At 41.1% G+C, this 21,301-nt stretch overlaps 1 protein-coding gene and 1 long non-coding RNA gene across 2 annotated transcripts; both read left to right on the top strand.

Annotated features, from left to right (window-relative positions):
- Window positions 1-9,177: 9,177 nt before the first annotated feature.
- Window positions 9,178-13,420, top strand: txnipa (thioredoxin interacting protein a). Its single transcript, XM_086014587.1, has 6 exons — window positions 9,178-10,183; window positions 10,387-10,462; window positions 10,899-11,046; window positions 11,126-11,485; window positions 11,560-11,844; window positions 12,055-13,420. Exons 1-6 carry the CDS (start codon window positions 9,931-9,933, stop codon window positions 12,100-12,102), a joined length of 1,170 nt encoding a protein of 389 aa, XP_085870713.1. The 5' UTR covers window positions 9,178-9,930; the 3' UTR covers window positions 12,103-13,420.
- A 5,880-nt stretch (window positions 13,421-19,300) lies between these two features.
- Window positions 19,301-21,147, top strand: LOC147132567 (uncharacterized). The gene is made up of 2 exons (XR_015082206.1): window positions 19,301-19,851; window positions 20,913-21,147. It is a non-coding gene; the product is annotated as an uncharacterized LOC147132567 (long non-coding RNA).
- The last annotated feature ends 154 nt before the right edge of the window (window positions 21,148-21,301 follow it).

The following is a 21,301-nucleotide window of genomic DNA, read 5'->3' as shown; positions in this document are numbered from 1 at the left end:
GTGTGACTTAAAAGTCCTATTGGCACAAACTTTTGTTTCATTACACTTTCACTCATATTCACTGAACTAGGTCTTGAGTCATGAGAGTTGTTGTTTTAGGAATGCTCGAATGATCAGTAAAGCAAAGACCTCCTACAAGACCAAACTGTTAACCAAAACATTGTTTTCACTAAGTATTAGAGAGTTTATAAATTAATATTACGTAACTTTCCGGTGGAAAAAGGTAACGAGGGGAAACAATTCTGTAATGTTAATACACTATAATGATAGAATGGTATCATGAGACAAGCTGCAATGTTATGGCGAAAAATCTGTAAAGTTGCAATAAAAAAAAATTGCAAAGTTACAAGTCTCAAGTCGCATTGTTATGGGGAAACAAGCCGTGGGGAAAAGTTTCAATATGAAGAAATATGATTAATACAATTTTAAAACTAAAAATACATTTAAATGTCAAAAGAAGTTAATTTAGGATCATTTCTGAAAGCGTCCGTAATACTCCTGAACAGTAGTGTGTAGCCATTATGATTTTAGGTGGTAGATGGCAGAGCTGGGCATTCCGTCTATGTGACGGACGCCCCTTTTGCTGACGAACGACGGGTAAAACATTTAAAAGACAGACTAAGCATAGTCGGAAGCTCATATATTTAATTTGTCTTTCGCGTGCAGTCCGTTTTTAGTCTATTTTTCGCAGCGAGGAGGCGAGCGCGGTGAGAAACAATATTGAGTTGTTGTTGTTGCTTGGGGGACAGATTTGAGTGAAGGACCAGGCTGTGAACATGCTGCCACAGCGCAGATAATCACTGTGAGTCACTTTTTCTGTTCAAATATCGGTCAGCGGGGTGTGAGGGTGCTTTTGAAGTTTACGGTCGGAATCGCTGAAGGTAGCCCGTTTAAAATCAGAGGCGGACCGGCCTATTGGCGGGTACTGTTTTTTTTTGTTTTTTTTACCCCCGAAAAAAAATGCGAATGATTGACGACGGAAGCGTACCCACGCTGCAGATGATGATGAATAACCGACGCGCAATTTTTTTTAGTAAAATGCCCAACTATGGTAGATGGTTCTATTTATGCCACAGTGACGTCAAGGGTAGAAATAATATAGTAATTATGATCATGTTTTAATGTCAAAACTGCTGCTGTGAGAACTGTTGTTTGAACAACAAAACAGAAACTGATGGACGGTTTGTTGTGACGTTAGCTGTTCATTGGAATATGAGAGGAAAAATAAAACGTTAAAAGTGTTCTATAAAGGTAAAGCTCATACTTTTGGAAGAGCTTCTATTCCCTTTTATGCCGCCAGATGGCAGGCTGAAGTAAAAGCCCTGCGGCAAGTTGGAGACAGATGTACAGTGCATAGTGTACTGTAATGTCTTTATGTGGATCGGACTGATCAAGTTGCTCATTGCCTCTCAGTATTTCTCTAAATAGAGAAGGTTATTAATACACCACATAATGGGCTGGGATGGAAGTAACAGCAAGATGGCTGTTGTTACCAGAACATACTACCGTACATATATACACACCTTTTGAAAATACATTCACTGTTCCTTTCCTCTCGTTTTTGCTTGCACAAAATATTTGTTCATCCTCAGACTGGCCCGCAGGTGAACATGTTCCAACTTTCCAAGAATATCGTCGTCCTCATCTGTGTGGAATTTCAATGTGTTGTCACCCTTGGCCTCGTTCATACAGTTGACTGCCTCTAACATAACAAGTGAAATGAACATATTGTGCCATTGTAAAGCATGACTTGATATGTTTTCATTGCAGTTATTTATTATTTCCGCAAGTGCATCGTTGCTTTGTTTGTAGTGCTGCTTGACGGAGCACCAATGTCATATTCTAAATGTGTTTTTTCACACAACAGATATTTACTTGAGTAAAATCTTGGACTTAATGCAGAATCATCAAATGCAATGTATATTTAGATTCACAGACTATTTTGATAGCTTTCTTTGAACTTTGAATACAATTCTACTGCTGTGAAATACAATTATTCAACAGAAGGCTCAAAACTGACTCAGCTTCACAATCTTATATTCTTTCTCATAGAAACAATTCTCAAAATGTCTCACAGGGTGAATTCAGCCCATGATTACTATTTTATATGGCACTGGTGTCAAACTCAAGGCGCGGGGGCCATTTTATGTGGCCTTCAAAGGCAAATCATGCGCGTCGGCTTCACATTTCTTACTAAAATTTCACAATTGCAAATAGTCTTTACTTTTAATAACATTGAGATGTTGCAAGCATTTTGTGTTACCGTATTTTCCGGACTATACGTCGCTCCGGAGTACAAGTTGCACCAGCCATAAAATGCACAACAAAAAAAACATATATGTCGCACTGGAGTATAAGTCGCACCCAACCCCCCCCCCCCCCCTCCCCCCCTCGGAATCCAAGTTTTCTCTGTCGCGTAACGCAGATAAATGTGTCCATATAAATCAAATTAATACAATTGTGCGCTTAGTACACATCATTTCCACCGACCACCGAGATGGTAACATTTAGCTAACATCCACACATGTAGAATTACAAGTTACGGAAAGATAACTTTAAAATCAGCAAAACGGTCGTAGATCGATTAAATAAGTCTTTTATTTATCGCCGACCATGTAGAATGTTTCCAAGTCTCCAAAAGTATTTTTGTATTCCATCGTAATTATCTGTTCTCTCCTCCGCTCTCGTGTGTGCGTGTGTGCGTGTGTGCGTGTGTGTGTGTGTGTGTGTGTGTGTGTGTGTGTGTGCGGGGGTGTGTGGGTGTGTGTGTGTGTATGGCTGGCTGATGATGATGCAAGACCATACACAGCCAGGCACGGCGCCTTTTAAAGGAACAATACACTATTTTGTATAGATGGATTGATAGACAGTCAAATTGTCTTTTTATCATACTATTTTAATTACTTATTTAACACAATATTAGATTTTAACCGTTGAAATCATTCATGCATTTTAATAGGATTCATCTTTGTTTCTTTATGTGGGTTACAATAAAATGTGAAATGATATACACAACAGCTTATTCTGCCGGTTGTAAAGTCAATAAGTAATGCAGGTTTATATGCATCCTTAGAAAGCCCTCCTGTGGTTGTTTGGTGTATTGTTTGCTGACCTTGAAAATTAAAGTGATACAATATAATGTGTTAATAATTTCACACATAAGTCGCTTCAGAGTATCAGTCGCCCCCCCCGGCCATCCATCCATTATCCATACATCTTATCCTCACAAGGGTCGCGGGCGTGCTGGAGCCTATCCCAGCTGTCTTCGGCAGTAGGCGTTGGACACCCTGAATTGGTTGCCAGCCAATCGCAGGGCACACAGAGACAAACATCCGCACTCACAATCACACCTACGGGCAATTTAAGAGAGTCCAATCAATTTACCATGCATGTTTTTGGAATGTGGGAGGAAACCGGAGTACCCGGTGAAGACCCACGCAGGCACGGGGAGAACATGCAAACTCCACACAGGGAGGCCGGAGCCGGGATCGAACCCACGACCTCTGAATTGTGAACCTCTGAAATATGCTTGGGTTGACTTCCATTTTAAGTTAATTGTTCCAAGAGCCGCATTGCACACCTGGCCTATCTCTCTTGTGTATTTTGACAAACCCCCCTTCTTTGTATGGCCTTTTTGCAGTGTACAAAATGAAAAAAAAAAAAACGACTTATAGTCAGGAAAATATGGTACTAATATTCCTTTTGAAATAACTTATAAATAATAAATAAATAATTTTTTAGGATATTTATTTTATGAATTAATATTAATAGTTAACTGAAAATAGCCGATTAGATAGATGGTGAATTATTATTATTATTTTTTTTTAGTTTCCCATTTATCGTTTATCACCTACAAAATGGGTGTCCGTCATAGGCGGCTGGACGGACCGGTCCATCACATTGGCGGCATGGGTGGAAAATGTATTTAATGTATCAGTTTGACAAAATTCTGGCATATGCAGGTGGCGCAATGCAATTTGTTGTTGATCCAAAATGAGATTGCCCATTCTTGGCAAATGTCCGCACTCAATAGTCCTCCAGAATCACCGACAGTTGTCTCTTATCAGGAAATAAACACTTCCATTTTGAGCTGACTTCAGCTTATTGAGAGAAGAAGTGTGACTCACTCTTTTGCTGTTGCCAGCAACTATTTCTGTTCACACCAGCAGTATGTCTTCATTGGACATCAGCCTCTGCTAAGAGCGCGGTGGTATTTATGAAATAGTTCTTCCGGTAACCAGAAGTGTGAGAGCAATAACACCTCATGTGATACACCTGCTCCGTATTCACACCTGACAACTTGTAACTCCAATCAGGTTTTATGACACCGACACCGATCATGCATGAGTGAGATCGGCCGATACCGATCACATGGAATATCTGTATATTTTTCCATTTATTTATGGTGACTGCTATTATGCAATATTATCTGAAAAAAAACCAGCCATATTATTGCCGTAATTTTGACAAAAATCTATATATAATTTCAAAAGCATGAAGGAATACAAAACCGTTGCTGGCACAATACAACAATTACTCAGTCACAAAGCTAACTGAAAAACTTAAATTTACCAGCTTTTAGTAACACAGTTTTGAACAGATCAAAAATAATCAACAGTCTCAAAAGGCTAATACAAAAAGTCAACTAAATAACATGCCACCTAAACATGGCATGGTTCAGAATATAATCAAAGTAGAAAAAATAGTCACATGCTGGCTTCACTTGAATAAACTAATCAATGAGGTCCTAAATTGAAACGACTCAGGAACTTTATTGTCTTGTGCATAGACAAACTATCTTGTGCATTTGTCAACGAGAAAAAGTCACTCTTAATCTTTTTTTCTTTTCTGCGCTGCGTCTGCCTTGACTTTATTCAATGCAGTGAGCCTCGTAAACTCACCATAGTCTCCCAATTGCTTGTTCTTCAAACGTCGGGTTAAGTTGGTTGTGTTGAAACTTTTGGCCATGCTCCCCGCGCGGGGTACCTTTTCATGGCATATACAGTATGACAAGACGCAAACTCCACCCACACAGCGGACAATGCTATGTTCACACCAACTGCGGTGGTCGGAATATTCGATCAAAGGTAGCCTTTCTGGCGGCGCGTTTGAATTGGAGTCAATGTAGCTCGCCTGGGCGGTTCCGTGCGGGGCGGCGCGAGTGATGCATTTGGACGGAGGGACGTCGTCACGTAACTTTTTTGCCATTTCGTCTCGCGGCAGCCAAAGCATGAGCTGCGGGTTTTGATCGGCAATAAAAGGCTTTGATCGAATGTTCCGATCACGTAATTTTTCAGGAAAATCGGCCAATCATGATCGGAGCATCCCTACTTGTAACAGTAAGGGCTCACATGTCAACAGGGAGCATTTGAGCTGAGAGACTCAACGGATCCTGGCCCGCCTTAGACGTCAATTTGCTTTCACATACAGTACATAGCATTGTTTTGCCATCGTTTTTGTAATTTGCCAACAGCCATTTGGGAGAAACGCATACTTGGTTGCATCTGTCTGTGAGGAAAACACATTACACAATAACAGCGCGTCTGTCACGTTAGTTCTAAGAATCGGGCTACTAGGGAACAATGTGTTACAAGAAGGTGTGGGTTGGAATATGAAGGTCGCCGCTTGTTTACACCAGGGTCGAACCGATTAATCAATCGATATTGGCTCTTTTCAAATCTGCCAATTTGTTGCCAATTATTATTATTATTTACATAGTACTACATTAGACAAAGACACATTTTCAAGCAACTCCGTTTTTATTACATTGTTTTTCATTCGGTTTCACCTAAAAGTTGACTTCAATTTAGTACAGTGTAAAGATTTAACAACCACAATCATTCCGGTATGACTTATAGTTTTGAATTGCAGCCGCTGCCAAAGAGCCTCGATGGAAACACCGTTGCGTATGTTCAAATGTACAACATAGTGGCATCAATGACACAAACAGAGTGGTTTGGGGGCGGGGCAAGCACTGAGGTCAAGCGGAGGTTGTTCTTGCAAGGTGAAACTTGTTTTTGCAGTCTGTTTGGGGAACGAGGCATTTTGTACTCCCTCCGTTGACGCCACACATTCTCACAGGCACGCATGCTGGCCGCAGGTATGCACATGTTCCAGCTTCAACACAACCTCTTGAAGAATAGCATATAGCATAACACTCCTTGAAAGGGGAAAATCAACCCAAACATATTTTTTTCAAGAATATGTTCTACGCAAGTCCACTAGTTGAAACGAGGCATTCTGATTACTTGCGTTTGTGGAATATGAGTTAAGCAGGAAAATCCACTCGTTTTTAGCCATGTCAGGAGGCGGCCATTTTTGTCACTTCTGTCGACTTGAAAATGACATCACAACTGCTCAGGGCTCAGATAACGACCAATCACGGCTCAGCTTCAGAAAACAGGTCATCCGTCGTCAGTCGACAGAAGTGACAAAATGGCTGCCCCTGGAGATGGCTAAAAAAAACAGGTGGATTAACTCTTATTCCACAAACTCAATATTTATCAGAATGCCTCGTTTCAAACTAGTGGGCTTGCATTGAACATTTTCTTGAGAAAAAATGTTTGGGTTGACTTCCTTCTAAGTAAATTAGAAGCGCATTTCTTGTTTCCATACTGAAAATTCATCATTTTTTAGGTACACGGATGGTGGAGTGGTTAAGTACTTAACCTAACATGCATGTTTTTGGAATGTAGGGGGGCGGCCTACTGGGAGAACATACAAAACACATGAAGGCCTGAGAAACAGGAAAAGCGACATGAAGGACTCTTCAGTAATTATATCTTCAGTAACACCCAAAGCTAGTTAACCTACTTTTCCTCATGGGAACTATGTTCTGTATTTTTGAGGGCATACATGCATTTCTACATCGGTGGAAGTTTGACATCCAGTTGGGAAGCTGAGCAGCAAATGGGACGACACAAAAACGGGGACCGTATTGATGCAACAAAATTAATGAGTTTATTGTTTAATAAATTAGAGACTAACTTGGCAGTAGCTTTGTTCCCTGCTCACCATGCGTACCACCACCCACACCCACCGATATTTTTTCTTACATCATTTTGTTGTTAGTCTAACATTACTCCCAATACAACTAATATTCTTTTGACCTCTTCATTTTGAGGTATATTGGACGCAAAATACCGTCACAAGCTAGATCAAAGGTTAGGAGTGTTGAGTGTTCCTTGTCAATGCTTGACTGACAAGAATTTCTGATCTTGAGTTACCTTATCTGAAGCAAGAAATTGAAAGGTATGATCATTTGTTCCATTTCCCATGTCAACGAGATGAAAATCTAGTTTCTAATTCTTTAAATTTTGTGAGTTAAACAAATATACATCTATTTCTGTCCAAACCAAGCATTAAAAGACATTTATGAAACACCAGCTATAAATTTCAACTATGGAAAAGACAGACGCACGAACACCAAAAATTGAGTTAGAGGGAGACACAATGTCGGGCTAATCAAAAATTATTTTTTTCAGGGGGCAATTTTTAAGATAATCTGGATTTGAGCATTATAGCTACCTGTAAAATTTTCTTGACAATAATACATTCTATGTGCTTCCACTAGTCTAAACACGGCATTCTGATTAATATTGTGTTTGTGGGATATTAGTTAAGCAGCCAAATCCACTCGTTTTTATCCATCTCAGCGGGCGGCCATTTTGTCTCGTCTGTCGACTTTAGTGGACAGCAAGTCACAAAATGGCCGCCTCTTGAGATGGATAAAAACAGGTGAATTTTGCTGCTTAACTCAAATTCCACAAACACAATATTAATCAGAATGCCGTGTTTCAACTAGTACATAGAACATATTATTGTAAAAAAAAAAAAAAAAAATCCTTCCTTGGGAATGACTTCCACTTTAAATATATATAGGAGCATAGAAACTGCAATACTGCATTCTTTGGGGTAGAAAGCCACTTGCGTTATAATTGTTTCTAAAAAAAAAAAAGAAGTTTCTCAAATGTGATGAGATATCCAGCATGGGACCGGAATTCCTGACTATTAAACGACGGTATGTCCCAACAATTGAACAAGACTAGTGTGACTCATGTGGATTTTCCATTGATTGGACTTGTCTATGTTCAGAGGATTGTAACTTGAGGCTCGTGACCGAACTTGTCGATGAATCAGGCTTAGCGCAACAGAGACAGGAAGTCGTTATGAGCAGGAAAAGCAAATCCTTGGCCGTGGGAGTGTCGGTGAAATCACCCAGTCCTTGAACGCAAGCCCTCGTGAACAACAGCTTCCGCCTCAGAGGAAGGGCGTGCTCAGGCGGCCTCGACCAAACACAGAGCGGGTACGGCATGATGCCATGGCATAATCGTTAGCATTTTACTGCACTCTTGATTGAAGCAGCAAGAGTTTAAAATCAAACTGTCATTAAAAAAATACCTGGGCTTATGCAAGTGAAACAGAAGCCAGGCGCGCACAGTACTTTCATAAAAGTGAGTCAGTAAATTCCTATTCTGCAGCGCTTGCAAGGGATACTGAACGCAGCATTTAAAAAGGGAGGGCAGTAGGGGAAAGGTTATGAGATGGGTTTTATTTTCGGCCCGAAACATCAACATCATCCAAATGCAATGAGTGCATGTTCACTCTCGTTCAAAGTGAGTGGGGAAATCGCGCAGGCAGGCATTAGTGGGCAAGAGTAATACTTTATTTTCAGAGAAATGGCATTTTTTTCACATTATATTCTATCCCTGCAAAAATAACAAACAATTGTTTATATAGGGAATCTCCAATGTTGAATGCTCCAAATAATCCAGTCAAAACTATTCAAATAAATTGCCCCTATTAGTAATATTGGGACTCCACTCATTATTATTGTTGTGCTTTCTTGTCTCTCACAATGACGTCAGATCTCTATACAGTGCGGCTGACAGACACGAGATAATGCGATAAACTGTGTTTGTTGAGTGCAGTCGACCGTGGCCCGCTTTCCCACACGGATCAATGCGAGTGAACTCGCACGTGCGAGTCAAACTATACTGAAAGGGGGTTACATGAAAGTTTATGACTGATTTCTGGAAGCTGCTCTTCAGCTTGCAGAGAGCAAATGTTTGTAAGACCACTTCATATTTCGGCAATCCCCTCGTGGATAGAAATCTCCAGATAGGCTCATTTTCCTGGGATAGTCCCACAGCGCTGGGTTTTCCAAGAGGCTACTGACTTCATCCTCAGATGGTCATAAACGAGCCACAACATGCCTGCAAGCAGACCTTGAGTCGGGATTGTTTTGCCAGCTGCTTCAGTTAGGAATGAAAATGTTTATTAGTGCACATAACTCTGAGATATTACTTCATATAGTGGTGGTGGGCACTGAACAAAAGCAATATATCCAAATCAATTGTAAGCAGAGGTGAAAAAAGTCATGTTTACAGTGTCAAACTGAACATTTTGTTCTGAGGTCCGTCTCCTCTGAGATTAAGAAGTCGTTTGTCAGACATGCTTTTCCCGGAAGCCAATTAGCGAGCACAAGCTCGTTTCGACTAAAGTACAAACCCTCCTCGATTTTTAGAACACTTGGCATCATTGTTATTGATGCGTCATCAATCAAACGAAGGGCGCCCGCCCGCCCGCTCTGTTTACCCCGAAAGTACTTTCGGTATCTGCCTGCCTTCGTGTACTTCCTGTGCACACGAGTAGAGCACGCCGCTTCTCTCTCCCGATCACGCAGTGTTCACGCGTCGAGGCCGAGCGCTGATTGGCTGAGCCAGACGAAAACAGGCCTTTTTAGCCAATCGCCGCGCTGTGCACGCGTCTTCACGCTCGCTCCGCATGGACAGCCGGGGCGAGTTGTAACAAACCAGACAGCGTTGTTTACACCGCGTTTAAAAAGACGAAGCTACCGCTGCACGGCGGGACTCGACCAGAAGCGCACACTTTTAGACATACTCATCAGATATCTTAAAACACGCAGACATGGTGGCGATGTTGAGGCGAGTGAAATTGTTCCAGATTGTGTTAACTGACGCGAAGAGTTTTTACTGCGGCGGGGACAGACTGTCCGGCCGAGTGGAAGTGGAAGTGAACGAAGTGACACGCGTGTCCGCAGTCAGGATTCTCGGTTTGGGATGCGCCAAAGTGGACTACTCCAAAGGCAAGCAGCGCTGTCGACAGGAAGCCGAGTACCTTCGATATGAAGCCGTTTTGCGCCTTCAGGATCAACCTACAGGTACAAACAGCACTTGACGTCCGATTCCTACCCAACCTGTTGTTGATTGAGCTTAATTTGACAATCAAAAAGACAACAGACATTGAAAATATAGCTTGAAATGGCTGAGAAAACATCAACGTTAGTTAGCTGAAAACAACCACCGCCTGTTATGATAGTTTCTTAAAACTGTATTAAATGCTTATCTACTATCTTCTTTCCAGACGCCGATGGTTCCGTTCTCTTGAGGCCAAACAACAAATACGAGTACAACTTTGAATTCGACCTCCCCGGACAAGGGTTAGTGTCTTATGTTTTGACTTTATTATCATTATCTTGAAGATCCACCCTTCATTGAAAACTATTGGCACATCACAAATTAAAAAAAAAATTATATTCACTCATATAATGACGATCTCATTTTATCTATTCTGTGCAAAATCTGTGCCTGTTTATTTGTTCACAAAGCTATTGTGTTGAACAAGTGGCAACAGGTGATTACAGAAGTTAATTGTACCTGCTGCCATCTTGTGGAAGAGAGTGAAATGTTCTGGGTATCACTTTATGTAGCCCACATAGAAAGGTCAACAAATTTAAATTTCAGACTAATAAAGTCAAATTGGATAATTTCCTGCAGCACACATGATCTCTTGCGGTACACTGATTGGGAATCATTGGATTGTTTACCCTGCAATGAAAGGTGTGTTATAACATTCATGCATGTATGTCACTACAGGAAGCTGGTGTCATCTTATAAAGGCAAGTTTGGATATGTCCACTACTACGTAAAGGCCAAGTTAGAGAGACCACAGCAGCCCACCCTTGAGTGCAAGAAACACTTTGAGGTGGAAGAACCTCTTGATGTCAACACACCAGATCTGCTGGTAGGTTCACCGAACAAAATCACAATTATTTGCCAGTAGGGTCGTGACATCGATTTTAATCCGCAACGTATCCCCGTAGTGTCCCACAGGGGGTATGAAAGAGAAGAAAGTCACCTGCATGTTCATCCCGGACGGCCAGGTGTCGCTCAATGCCAAAATCGACCGGCGCGGCTTCTGCGAGGGCGAGGACATCTGCATCAACGCCAAGTTCGAGAACACGTGCTCGCGTATCGTGGTTCCCAAAGCGGCCATCATCGCCAAGCACACCTACCAGGCCAACGGCCGCACCAAAGTCTTCTGCCAGAAGTTGTCGTCGGTGCGAGGCAACCACATCATCTCCGGGATGTGCGACGCCTGGCAGGGCAAAACCATCCGGGTGCCCAAGATCAAACCATCAAAGCTGGACTGCGACCTAATCCGCATGGAGTATGCCTTGATGGTAAGATACGTTTTTCAAAACCGCTTTTTAAATACAGTGGAACTCTCTGGCTTATAAATTTTGTCTCCAAACAGATTTACATCCACATTCCCGGGAGTGAAAAGCTGATCCTGGAGCTGCCCTTGGTGATCGGCACCGCCGGTTTGGGCAGCCGTAGCAGCAGCGTGAGCAGCCAGGACGGTTCGGTCAGCTGGGTGTCGCTGGGCATGCCCGAGCTCCCCAGCTACCGCGACGTCACTCGCGACGTGCACATGGATCAGCCGTTTACGCCGCTCCTGAACGACTTTGACGAAGACGACAGCCCCATCTTCATGAACCCTTCGTCCTTCTGTTTCCCGCCACCTCCAGTCTACGCTGAGGTATTTTTTTCACCGTCAACAATCATATCAACTCATTCACTGCCAGACGTTTTCAGATCCTCTTTTACCCTAAGGTTTGAAAAAAAAAATAGAACTTCCTGTGATTGAATGACTGAACTGTGAAAAGACGTATAAATCCGTCTTTGGCAGTGAATGAGATAACAAGATTTTTTTTTGCCATTTTCTAACTGAAGAATCTGTCGTTTTCAGACTGAGGAGGAGTTCAACATCAACGCTCACATGTTGCCAGTGTGCTGAAGTGCTTCAGTGTTTTATGCAACTGTGGTCCGGCGCTCAGAGACTGTTAAGCTGAGACTGGTGGAAAAGAGAAAGACTCCCAACGTCGGGAGCTGCGGCGGGCAAGATACGTGCTTGCCAATGGCGTGAGCTGTTCTGCCTGCACTTAGTCGCCCGAAGTCTTCCCCGCGGTGCCGAGAGCTGGCGAGCGTGCAGTGTTCCTCACATTCTGAATAAGCTGTCCAAATTCTACTCGTTGACGGTCACTTTATTGCTTCATTATGGTGGCAGCCCCAACTGCCTGCTGTTGGATTCTAGGGAGGGTTTATTTCCCAGCAGGCTTTGTCATTCCAGGGTAATCGATAGACGAAACCTCCTTTTACCTGTTACTTTAAAAGCGTTTGTTTGGCTCTTGGAAAGGATTGCACTTGACGCGAGATGAATCCTGCCCGGATGCTGAGAGAACCTCATTGCGAATATCTTTGTTTTCTTGAACATATTCAACCGTGTTTTGTTTGTCGAGGTTTTTCCTTGAAGGTTGCTGCACTTTTTGGATGCGTTTTGCTGTACTACTGCCTGAAGCGCTTTTTATTTGAATCTGATGTGGAATTCTCGCTGGGTTAAGACGTGTGTGGAACCTTACATTAGTTTAGCAAATACCCACATGCACTTTTCTTAACCTGTCGGTGTCAAACAGGATTTTGAAAGGTCACATGCGATTGGTCTACTAGCCATATTTTCCACTAAACATTTTGGTCATTTGAGGTTGGGGATAATGGAAAAAAAAAGGATGCCTGATTTCTAACTGATTTTCTGTTGTCCTAGACCAGTGTTTTTCAAGCTCTGTTGTAGTACTCTTCCATACCAGCAGGTAGCAGCAGAAGGTAGCTAATTGTCTTTGTTTAGAGACAAGCGAATTAGTGACTCGGCCCATGTTTCACACTGAGTAAGTATCAATATGATACATTATAAAATACTTTTTACTTTGTTTATTTGATTCCTATTCAAGACGTTATAACGTCATCCTTCAATGTTAAAAAATGCTTGTATAAACAATATAACACTTAAATTGTTAAAATAAGCTTTTTTTTCACAATTCCAGCTGGTGGTGTGCCACGGGATTTTTTTCAATGAAAGAAATGTGCCTTCACTCAAAAAAGTTTGAAAAACACTGTCCAAGACAACATTTCACTGGGAGTTTCTTGTTGTTTTGTTTCACAGATTCCTGTCTTCAGGACACGAAACCAAGACTGATTTGTAAAAAAAAAAAAACGTTGCAATGCATCTTTGATATATGTATTTTTCTATGTTTTGATAATAAATTGTGAAAGATACAAAATACAGAGACTGATTGTCTTCCTTGAAATGTCATTTTATTTTTCCAAATGGAGCACACTACTAAATCCACCGGTTTTAGCCATCTCTGGAGGCGGCCATTTTGTCTTCTGTCAACTGAAAATGACATCACAGCTGCTCACAACGACCAATCACGGCTGACCTGTTTTCTGAATCTGAGCCGTGATTGGTCATTGTGACCAGCTGTGATGTCATTTTCAGTTGACAGAAGACAAAATGGCCACCTCCAGAGATGGCTAAAACCGGTGGATTAACACTTATTCCACAAACGCAGTATTTATCAGAATGCCCTGTTTCAACTAGTGATCCTACTGGGAACATATTCTTGAAAAATATCTGTTTGGGTTGACTTCCGCTTTAAGTAAATCAAGACTAGTGCATGGATGTTTTTTTTTCTTTTTTTAAATGTAATTTGTACTAGCAGCAGATCATTGTTAGGTTACCGCTCTCGAAATTCCCCTTGTGTTGAGCAGTGATTGTTGTAATGAATGATTTTTATGAATTGTTTGTCTGACCAATGGGACTTTGTATCTCTTCCATGATGGGAGGAGGCTAAACGAAAAAAAAAAAAAGTTGTGGGTTCCTTTTGGCACTTAGTGGGCAGAGTTTGTGGTGAAACTCTTTCCCTAATTTGCTACATAATGTTTGTAAGGACGTTGTACAAGGATGTGATAATGAAGGTGAGAATGAAAAAAATCTTTTTACTGATTGTAAACTTCCTCAGTACCCTGAGAAAATGTAGAAACATTACATTTGCTAAGATATTGAATGTATGTCATCCCTGCTCTGGACTGCTGACGTCATGTTTGTTTTGCAGTGTGACAGAAAAGGCAGCAGTTTATCGCTGAGCATCAAATGTAGCTCTGCCTCTGCGTCTTCACTGCTTTGTGTTGCAATGCTTTTTGGTTGTACTAGCTTTGATAGCTTGGTACAGCTAGTTTTAATGGGACCCAACCCCAAAATGTTCTTTACAATATGTTTGTGTGTCTCCACAAGTCTAAACACGGCATTCTGATTAAAATTGTGTTTGAGGTATATGAGTTAGCAGTAAAATCCTCCTGTTTTTAGCCATTTCCGGGGGCGGCCATTTTGTCACTTTCTGTCAATTAAAAATGACATCACAGTTGCTCAAGGCTCAGGTAACGACCAATCTTGGCTCACCTGTTTTCTGAAGCTGAGTCGTGATAGGTCGTTACCTGAGTCCTGAGCAACTTTTTTTTTTTTTTTTTTTTTTAGCCCTGAGCAACTGTGATCTCATTTTTTGTTGACAGAAAGTGGCAAAATGGCCGCCCCGTGAAATGGACAAAAACTCTCATGTTGTGCCATGATTGTTTGTGGAAGTTGGCTTGGTCTCGCTAATGTAGTGCCGTCTGCATTCCTCATTACAGTGCACAGCATAAACAACATTGCTGACTTTGCCTCTTGGGATTTTGTCCTTGGGGGAGAATATGTTGTTGTCTGACGGTTTGAAGTGCAGAGGAATGCGTTGTTTGGAGAAAATCCTTCTCAGTTTCCCAGACAAACTGGATCCATAAGGGACCAAAACATTCCACCTCTGTTTTTTAATCAGGCTCAGGTGAAGTGGCCCGATTTGACAAAGGTATTGTCAGAATGCCCACAAGTAATTTCAACCTCCCTGATCAGAATAGGAATCATCTTTAATAACCAATTATGTGAAACACATGCAAGAAATTTGTCTCAGGGAACTGGAGATACTGTAGTGCTCTAAAAAAGTCAAAATAACAAAATGTACATTTAGGACAAACAAATACCAGTAAGTAGAGTCAATGAATGTGTTCAGTGAGAATTTTTACTTCTTAGGCTTTGACCTTGACCCATGTGCAGGGGCGGAGCTATGGGTGGGCCTGTTTGTGCACAGGCCCACCCGGATTGACAGACTGCCCACCCAGTGAGATTCATGAAAAAAAATACGCTTTCAAATTTTTTGTAAATTATTATAAAATTATTTTTGAATTTGTGTTTCCTTGTTTTTTTTATTGTATTGAATATTAAGAATGGCATAATTGTGCTTGTCTAAGGAAGATCCGAACTTCATATTCTTCAGTTTGTCATTTTATGTGAATATACGATGTGTCGGGACAAGAGGATTGTGCTCAGTGAGGGAAATATTCAGGCCAAGCCTGATTTTTCCAGGCCCGCCCATTAGCCACGTTCTGGCTCCGCCCCTGCCCATGTGTCATCCTTTTTTGTTGAAATAGTGACGAGATGTTTGGCAATGCTGTAGGTGGGGGAGTTAATCCTGGGTACATGTGGCGGTCAAATCAAATCCTTCCTCTTTTTCTCGCTTCTGAACACTTTTGATTGGATTATCTTCTTTTTCCTCTTCAGCCTTTCACATGAATTGTCTTGTTGGGGATCACAGTGATCATCATAATGTCTGCTGGGAGAATCGCAATCTGATCTTTCTTCGGGGGCGTCACAGCGTGCCTTTCTCGTAGGGCAAGGTTGGAAGGAGGTACAGTTGCTTGGTACTCCTAGAAGACCAACGAAGAGGAGTAGAGTTGCCTTTGGGATATTCATAAGATAGATGACTAACTCTCTCTTCAGCATATGACTCACAGATTTTATTTCCATCCATTATCGATACCGCTTATCCTCACAAGGGTCGCTGGGCGTGCTGGAGCCTATCCCAGCTGTCTTTGGGCGGGGGACACCCTGACTTGGTTGCCAGCCAATCGCAGGGCACACAGAGACAAACATCCGCACTCACAATCACACCTCGGGGCAATTTACAGAGTCCAATCAACCTACCATGCATGTTTTTGGAATGTGGGAGGAAACCGGAGTATCCGGCGGAAACCCACGTAGGCACGGGGAGAACACGCAAACTCCACACAGGGAGGCCGGAGCCGGGATCGAACCCACGACCTCTGAACTGTGAGGCGGACGTGCTAACCAGTGCCGCCCAGATTTTATATCATTCCAGTTATTTTCTTTCTCAGGAGATTCCGTTTTCATATTTAGGATTGTCTCTATATATTGTTGTAATGTGCAGTTAGAATTATTGTTTTTAAAATGACAAAATAGTGCAAGAATACATGAGCGCATTGTAATATTGACTTTTGCAAATTTCCCATAAAGGTCGAAAAACGCATTATTGCTTTTCTTTTAAAGAAGTCAACCCCCCAAAAATCTTTATAATATGTTGTATGCACCTTCACTAGTCCAAACACAGCATTGTGTTTGATGTTGATGTAACAATTGCGTTTGTGAAATATGATTTAAGCAGCAAAATTCAGCTGTTTTCAGCCATCTCAGGGGGCGGCCATTTTGTCACTTCTGTCGACTGAAAATGACATCACAGTCGCGCAAGGCTCAGGTAACGACCAATCACGGCTGACCTGTTTTCTGAAGCTGAACCGTGATTGGTCGTTATCTGAGCCCTGTGCGACTGTGATGTCATTTTCAATCGGCAGCAAGTGACAAAATGGCCGCCTGGAGATGGCTAAAAATTGGTGAATTTTGCCTGTGTTTCTACCAGTGGGCCTGCATAGAACATGACTTTCCCCTTTAAATAATGAAGCAGCAAAATTAGCCAAACCTCTTAGCCACAACTGGATTAAAAAAAAAAAAAACTAAGAACTGTAAGGCAGATGTGCCACTCTGATCCATATCATTAATATGCTGTAAAACTTAATAAAATAAATAATGTTTAGACCCTCAAAACATGGACGTCCACAACATGAATGCAAGTCTAAATCATTAGGGGATTGGGCTAGTTCACACTTCTGAAGGTCTATAAAGGAAATGACATCTGATCTCAACTTCATTCAACACCGTTGGGACAAAGTAGAACAGATTTTATAAGCCGGCATTCTCTCGCCTCACAGATGATGTTCTGCTGAACATACTGTATTTCACGTTCATATTTTTAGTCGCAGTGATCTCTTGTGGTATAGCGAACAGCATGTCTGTCTCACATTCAAGAAATCTGCGTTGGTATCTCCCTTGAAACGTCTCGCCTGTGTGAAGTTAAAATGTTCTCCCTGTTCCCATTCCATTTTCCATGTTTATCTATATATGCCCTGTGATTGATTGGCAACCAGTTCAAGGTCAGCTGGGAAAGGCTCCAGTTACCCGTGAGCCGAATGCAGACAGGCCGTGTGGAACACGGCTGGACAGATGATCTTGTAACTTATTTTGGGTGGGGATGCATATAACATATTCTTGGAAAGAAAATATTTGGGTTGACTTCCCCTTTAAGCTCTGTTGTCCAACAGTTAAAACTCGAAAGGAAAATGTTCCAAAACGCAGAAGCAAATGAACAACAGAGTGGCTTCAGAAAAAGAAATTACGTTTGGTTCACTTTTTCCTCCCTGTCCTGTAAATATTTCCCTGTTAAGCTCAACAAGTACGGTACACGAAAACATCATTTTGTGGTATTAGTTTAAGCAGACTGATTATTCTTGTGATTTTGACAATAGATAATCGGACTACACTTTATGATCAATTAATGTAGACCTTTATGAAATTCCAATGGTTTTCTTTTTTCCCCCCTCCCATTGTGGGTCCGTGTCTCTTTTGGTCATTGGGTGTTACGTTTGAAACAAGATATTAAAAATTGAAAAACGACTTATTTGCTTTTCGTTTGTAATATCAAAATTGAAATACAGCTTGATTTTGTAGTTCTCGTATCCAAGAAAATGTCTAAAAACAGTTTAATGTTCAATTTTTAATTCTAAAACGAAAATAGAATAGATCACGAGACACAAATCGAAATACGGCTCATAGTTTAGATTCCCAGAAGTGTCACCGAGAGCATTTCTCCTAGTGACCAGAAGATGGCGACAGCGTTGCGCTTGAAGACCATATCGTGAACTGTATTTTAACCTGGAGAAAATTGTTGGTATCCTCTGTTAAAAAATAAATAAATAGATAAATAAATAAATAATAATAATAATGTAAGAAAGGTAATGAAAACAAATAAAACTCTAATGAAAACTAACTAATGAAAATAGCTTTTGAATTGGTTTAACAGCTTTATTTAAAAAATGATAATCGTAAACTCATGAAACAGGCCTGGACAAAAATGGTGGTACTTTGCAAAAATGAGCCAAATTACGATGACTTCCCCCCGCTGAGCAGCCGACATGTTTCTCTGTGCAGGTGACATATATTATCGGATGGAATCAATTTTGACCTTTTTGCATCTTTTGATTCCTGTTACCTGTCAAGTAGATGAGTTGCATTTTTTTGAATGTTCAAGTATATTGTATTTAGAATAATAAAGACGTACTTCTGGAGCCTGTTGCTTTTGTTTTATGTTGTTCCAACCTCACCATCAAGGGCAAGTCAACCCAAAAACGGTCTTACATTATCGCACATATTATAGTCAAATCAATCTTACACATACAGTACACATACTGCACATATATATAATTTTATCACACTAATGCTAACGCAGCAAAAAGTTAGAATTCTACTTCCCCCTATTTATACCTGATTATTAGTCACTTTTAAATTATTTATTTTTAAAGCTTATTAAACATTGCAAGTGATTTAGATTCCAATTCGGTTTCATCATTGCTAGAAAAATAAACTCCTTACAGGGACACACCTTTGCTTTTTATTTGCTCTTTTCATGTTTGCTATTCTCAATAAGCCTAAGTAAACAAGAGAATGGCTTCAACAAATAATATTTTATGGAGCGGCCCTTTGAACCCAGATGCTATGGCCTGAGTGTGATTCACTCACACTAGGTATCCCAAGAACATTGCTGAACTGAAGTGGTTTGTTCAGGCCAACCAATAAGCGGACGGACAATGCTGACATCACAAAGGACCATCGCGGTTGAACTTTTAAACAGTCCCTCTTCTAATATATTTGACATTGCTCGGCCAGCGCTACCAGTGATCCTGAACGCCCCAGGCCCATTAAATTCACATGGCTGCTGATTGGACATAAAAACATCAACATCTACTAGAACTTAAGCAATGCAGTCAAATAAAATACTACGCAAAGAAGAATATAGTCTATTAAGTTTACATTAAAGTAATTTAAAGAAATACTCGAATTTAGGGACCTTCCAAATTTAGGGACCTCAAATCTGAAAACAACTAACAATAATTTTAGCTGGTTTAAAAAAAATAAAACAAGACCCATTTTGCATAAAAATACGATCATGAAATTGGATTCTGTGTTGTTTTGGTTAACAATCGTGTGCTCCGACCATGGTGCTAAAAATAGTAGTACAGTATATCCCAGAATCCCAGAATCCCAACTATATTTTTATAGTTTGATAGACTACAAGTTTTAAGAGAATTTTAACCATTTGTAGCGATGGAGAAGTACACTTAGACTTTGGACAGGCAGGCGAGTGTGCGGAAAATTGCATGTGATTGGAGATTTGGATCCTTAGAAACGTCAACAGGAAGTCTGGATTACTGACCCGAGGTATGATATCGATCGTGTCAAATATGTATGTACAATACACAAGTCTGTGTACAATTGTCAAAGGGTAGTAGTCATCTGAATCCGGGCAATTTATGTGTTCTCATCGATCTACTACATTCAAGATTATCTCAGGGCAGGGCACTTTCAACCACTTCTAAAGTAAGAAGATTCTGACTTCAAGTTGTTTAATTGTCACTCAAAGCTATTGTTCCACACAACACTGGCGTGAAAACAAGTGATTAAACAACAAACGTCCGCTAGCTAAATGCTACCATACAGTTATAGGCAGACATGCTAATCCGAAATTACGGCAAATAAACCTTTAAACAGCACGCAGGGAGCAGTCCAGGGTATTGTATAATTATCTTCTTCTGTGATAACTATTAACGGGGACACGGGAACGGACAGCACCTCTGCGTTTAAATGTGAAGCTATGTTCCGAATGCTTTATCTTATCTTAATCCACCGCAATGTGCGTGCCCTGTAACCATGGCAACAGATAGCGGCGAACAAGTGGCGGACAGTTTTTTTCGTCAATCGCTTTTCTTTTGGGGGGGGGGACCGTCAAAACCCTTGTTTGTCATGATTTTCATAAGGCTAAGGTAATCTTTTTTGTCGCTAACAGAAGCAGATTTGGTCTGTCAGGAGTTTAGGACTAACTTTTGGTCATTGAATATAAAGGTGCGCACTCAAAGAGGAAAACGCTTCATGTCCATACAATAGTGAGGCTATTTGTTTTGATATTTTAAGAGATTTATGTGGGCACAAGTCGAGATGTGCACATGAATTTTAGTGGCGATTGGTCGTCGTTTATTCTCGTTAATCTTTTTCATATGCACACACTGGTAATTTGGTTTGGAGGTGGTGTCTTGTGAGGATAAGCGGTGTAGATAATGGATGGATGGTGTTTTTGGGTAGGGGTGGGTTGGATGAGCGGTGGTGGATTTGGAGCAATGACACGTAATACTTTGGGGGGCCCTCGGAAAGTCTTCCCATTTTATCCCCAATATTATATGGTTATTATTCAATTTGATTACACCATGTTTCGTTGTGTGTTGCAGGTTAAGGCTACGGACCTGTCGGACCAGTAGCGACCCACCCACTCCCCACAACCAACGAGACGAGACGAGACGCTTCTCAACCTCCCAGAAGAGTTGACTTTATCGACAAAGCATCTTGAAACTAAAACACGAACTAAACATTTGCGACTGTTTGTGATGAAGCAGACAAGAAGACACTTGTGTTATTTATTCAAGCACTTTATTCACGGTCACAATAAAGCCAAGTAACAAACTACACTGCCTCGTTGTCATGTTCATCTTCAATTTCAAACCAAGTTGACTGCAAACTCTCCCGATGGATAACATCATGAAGTTAGTGGTAGGTGTAAGTGACCACTTCACTGCATTTCCTTTTTTCATGTAACTGAGCATAAGCGGCTCGGGTAATG

The sequence above is a fragment of the Filicampus tigris genome, chromosome 18 (assembly GCF_054856515.1).
Source record: "Filicampus tigris isolate MCC_2025a chromosome 18, RoL_Ftig_1.0, whole genome shotgun sequence".
Classification (NCBI taxonomy): Eukaryota; Metazoa; Chordata; class Actinopteri; order Syngnathiformes; family Syngnathidae; genus Filicampus; species Filicampus tigris.
This window is presented reverse-complemented; position numbering and strand designations above follow the sequence as displayed.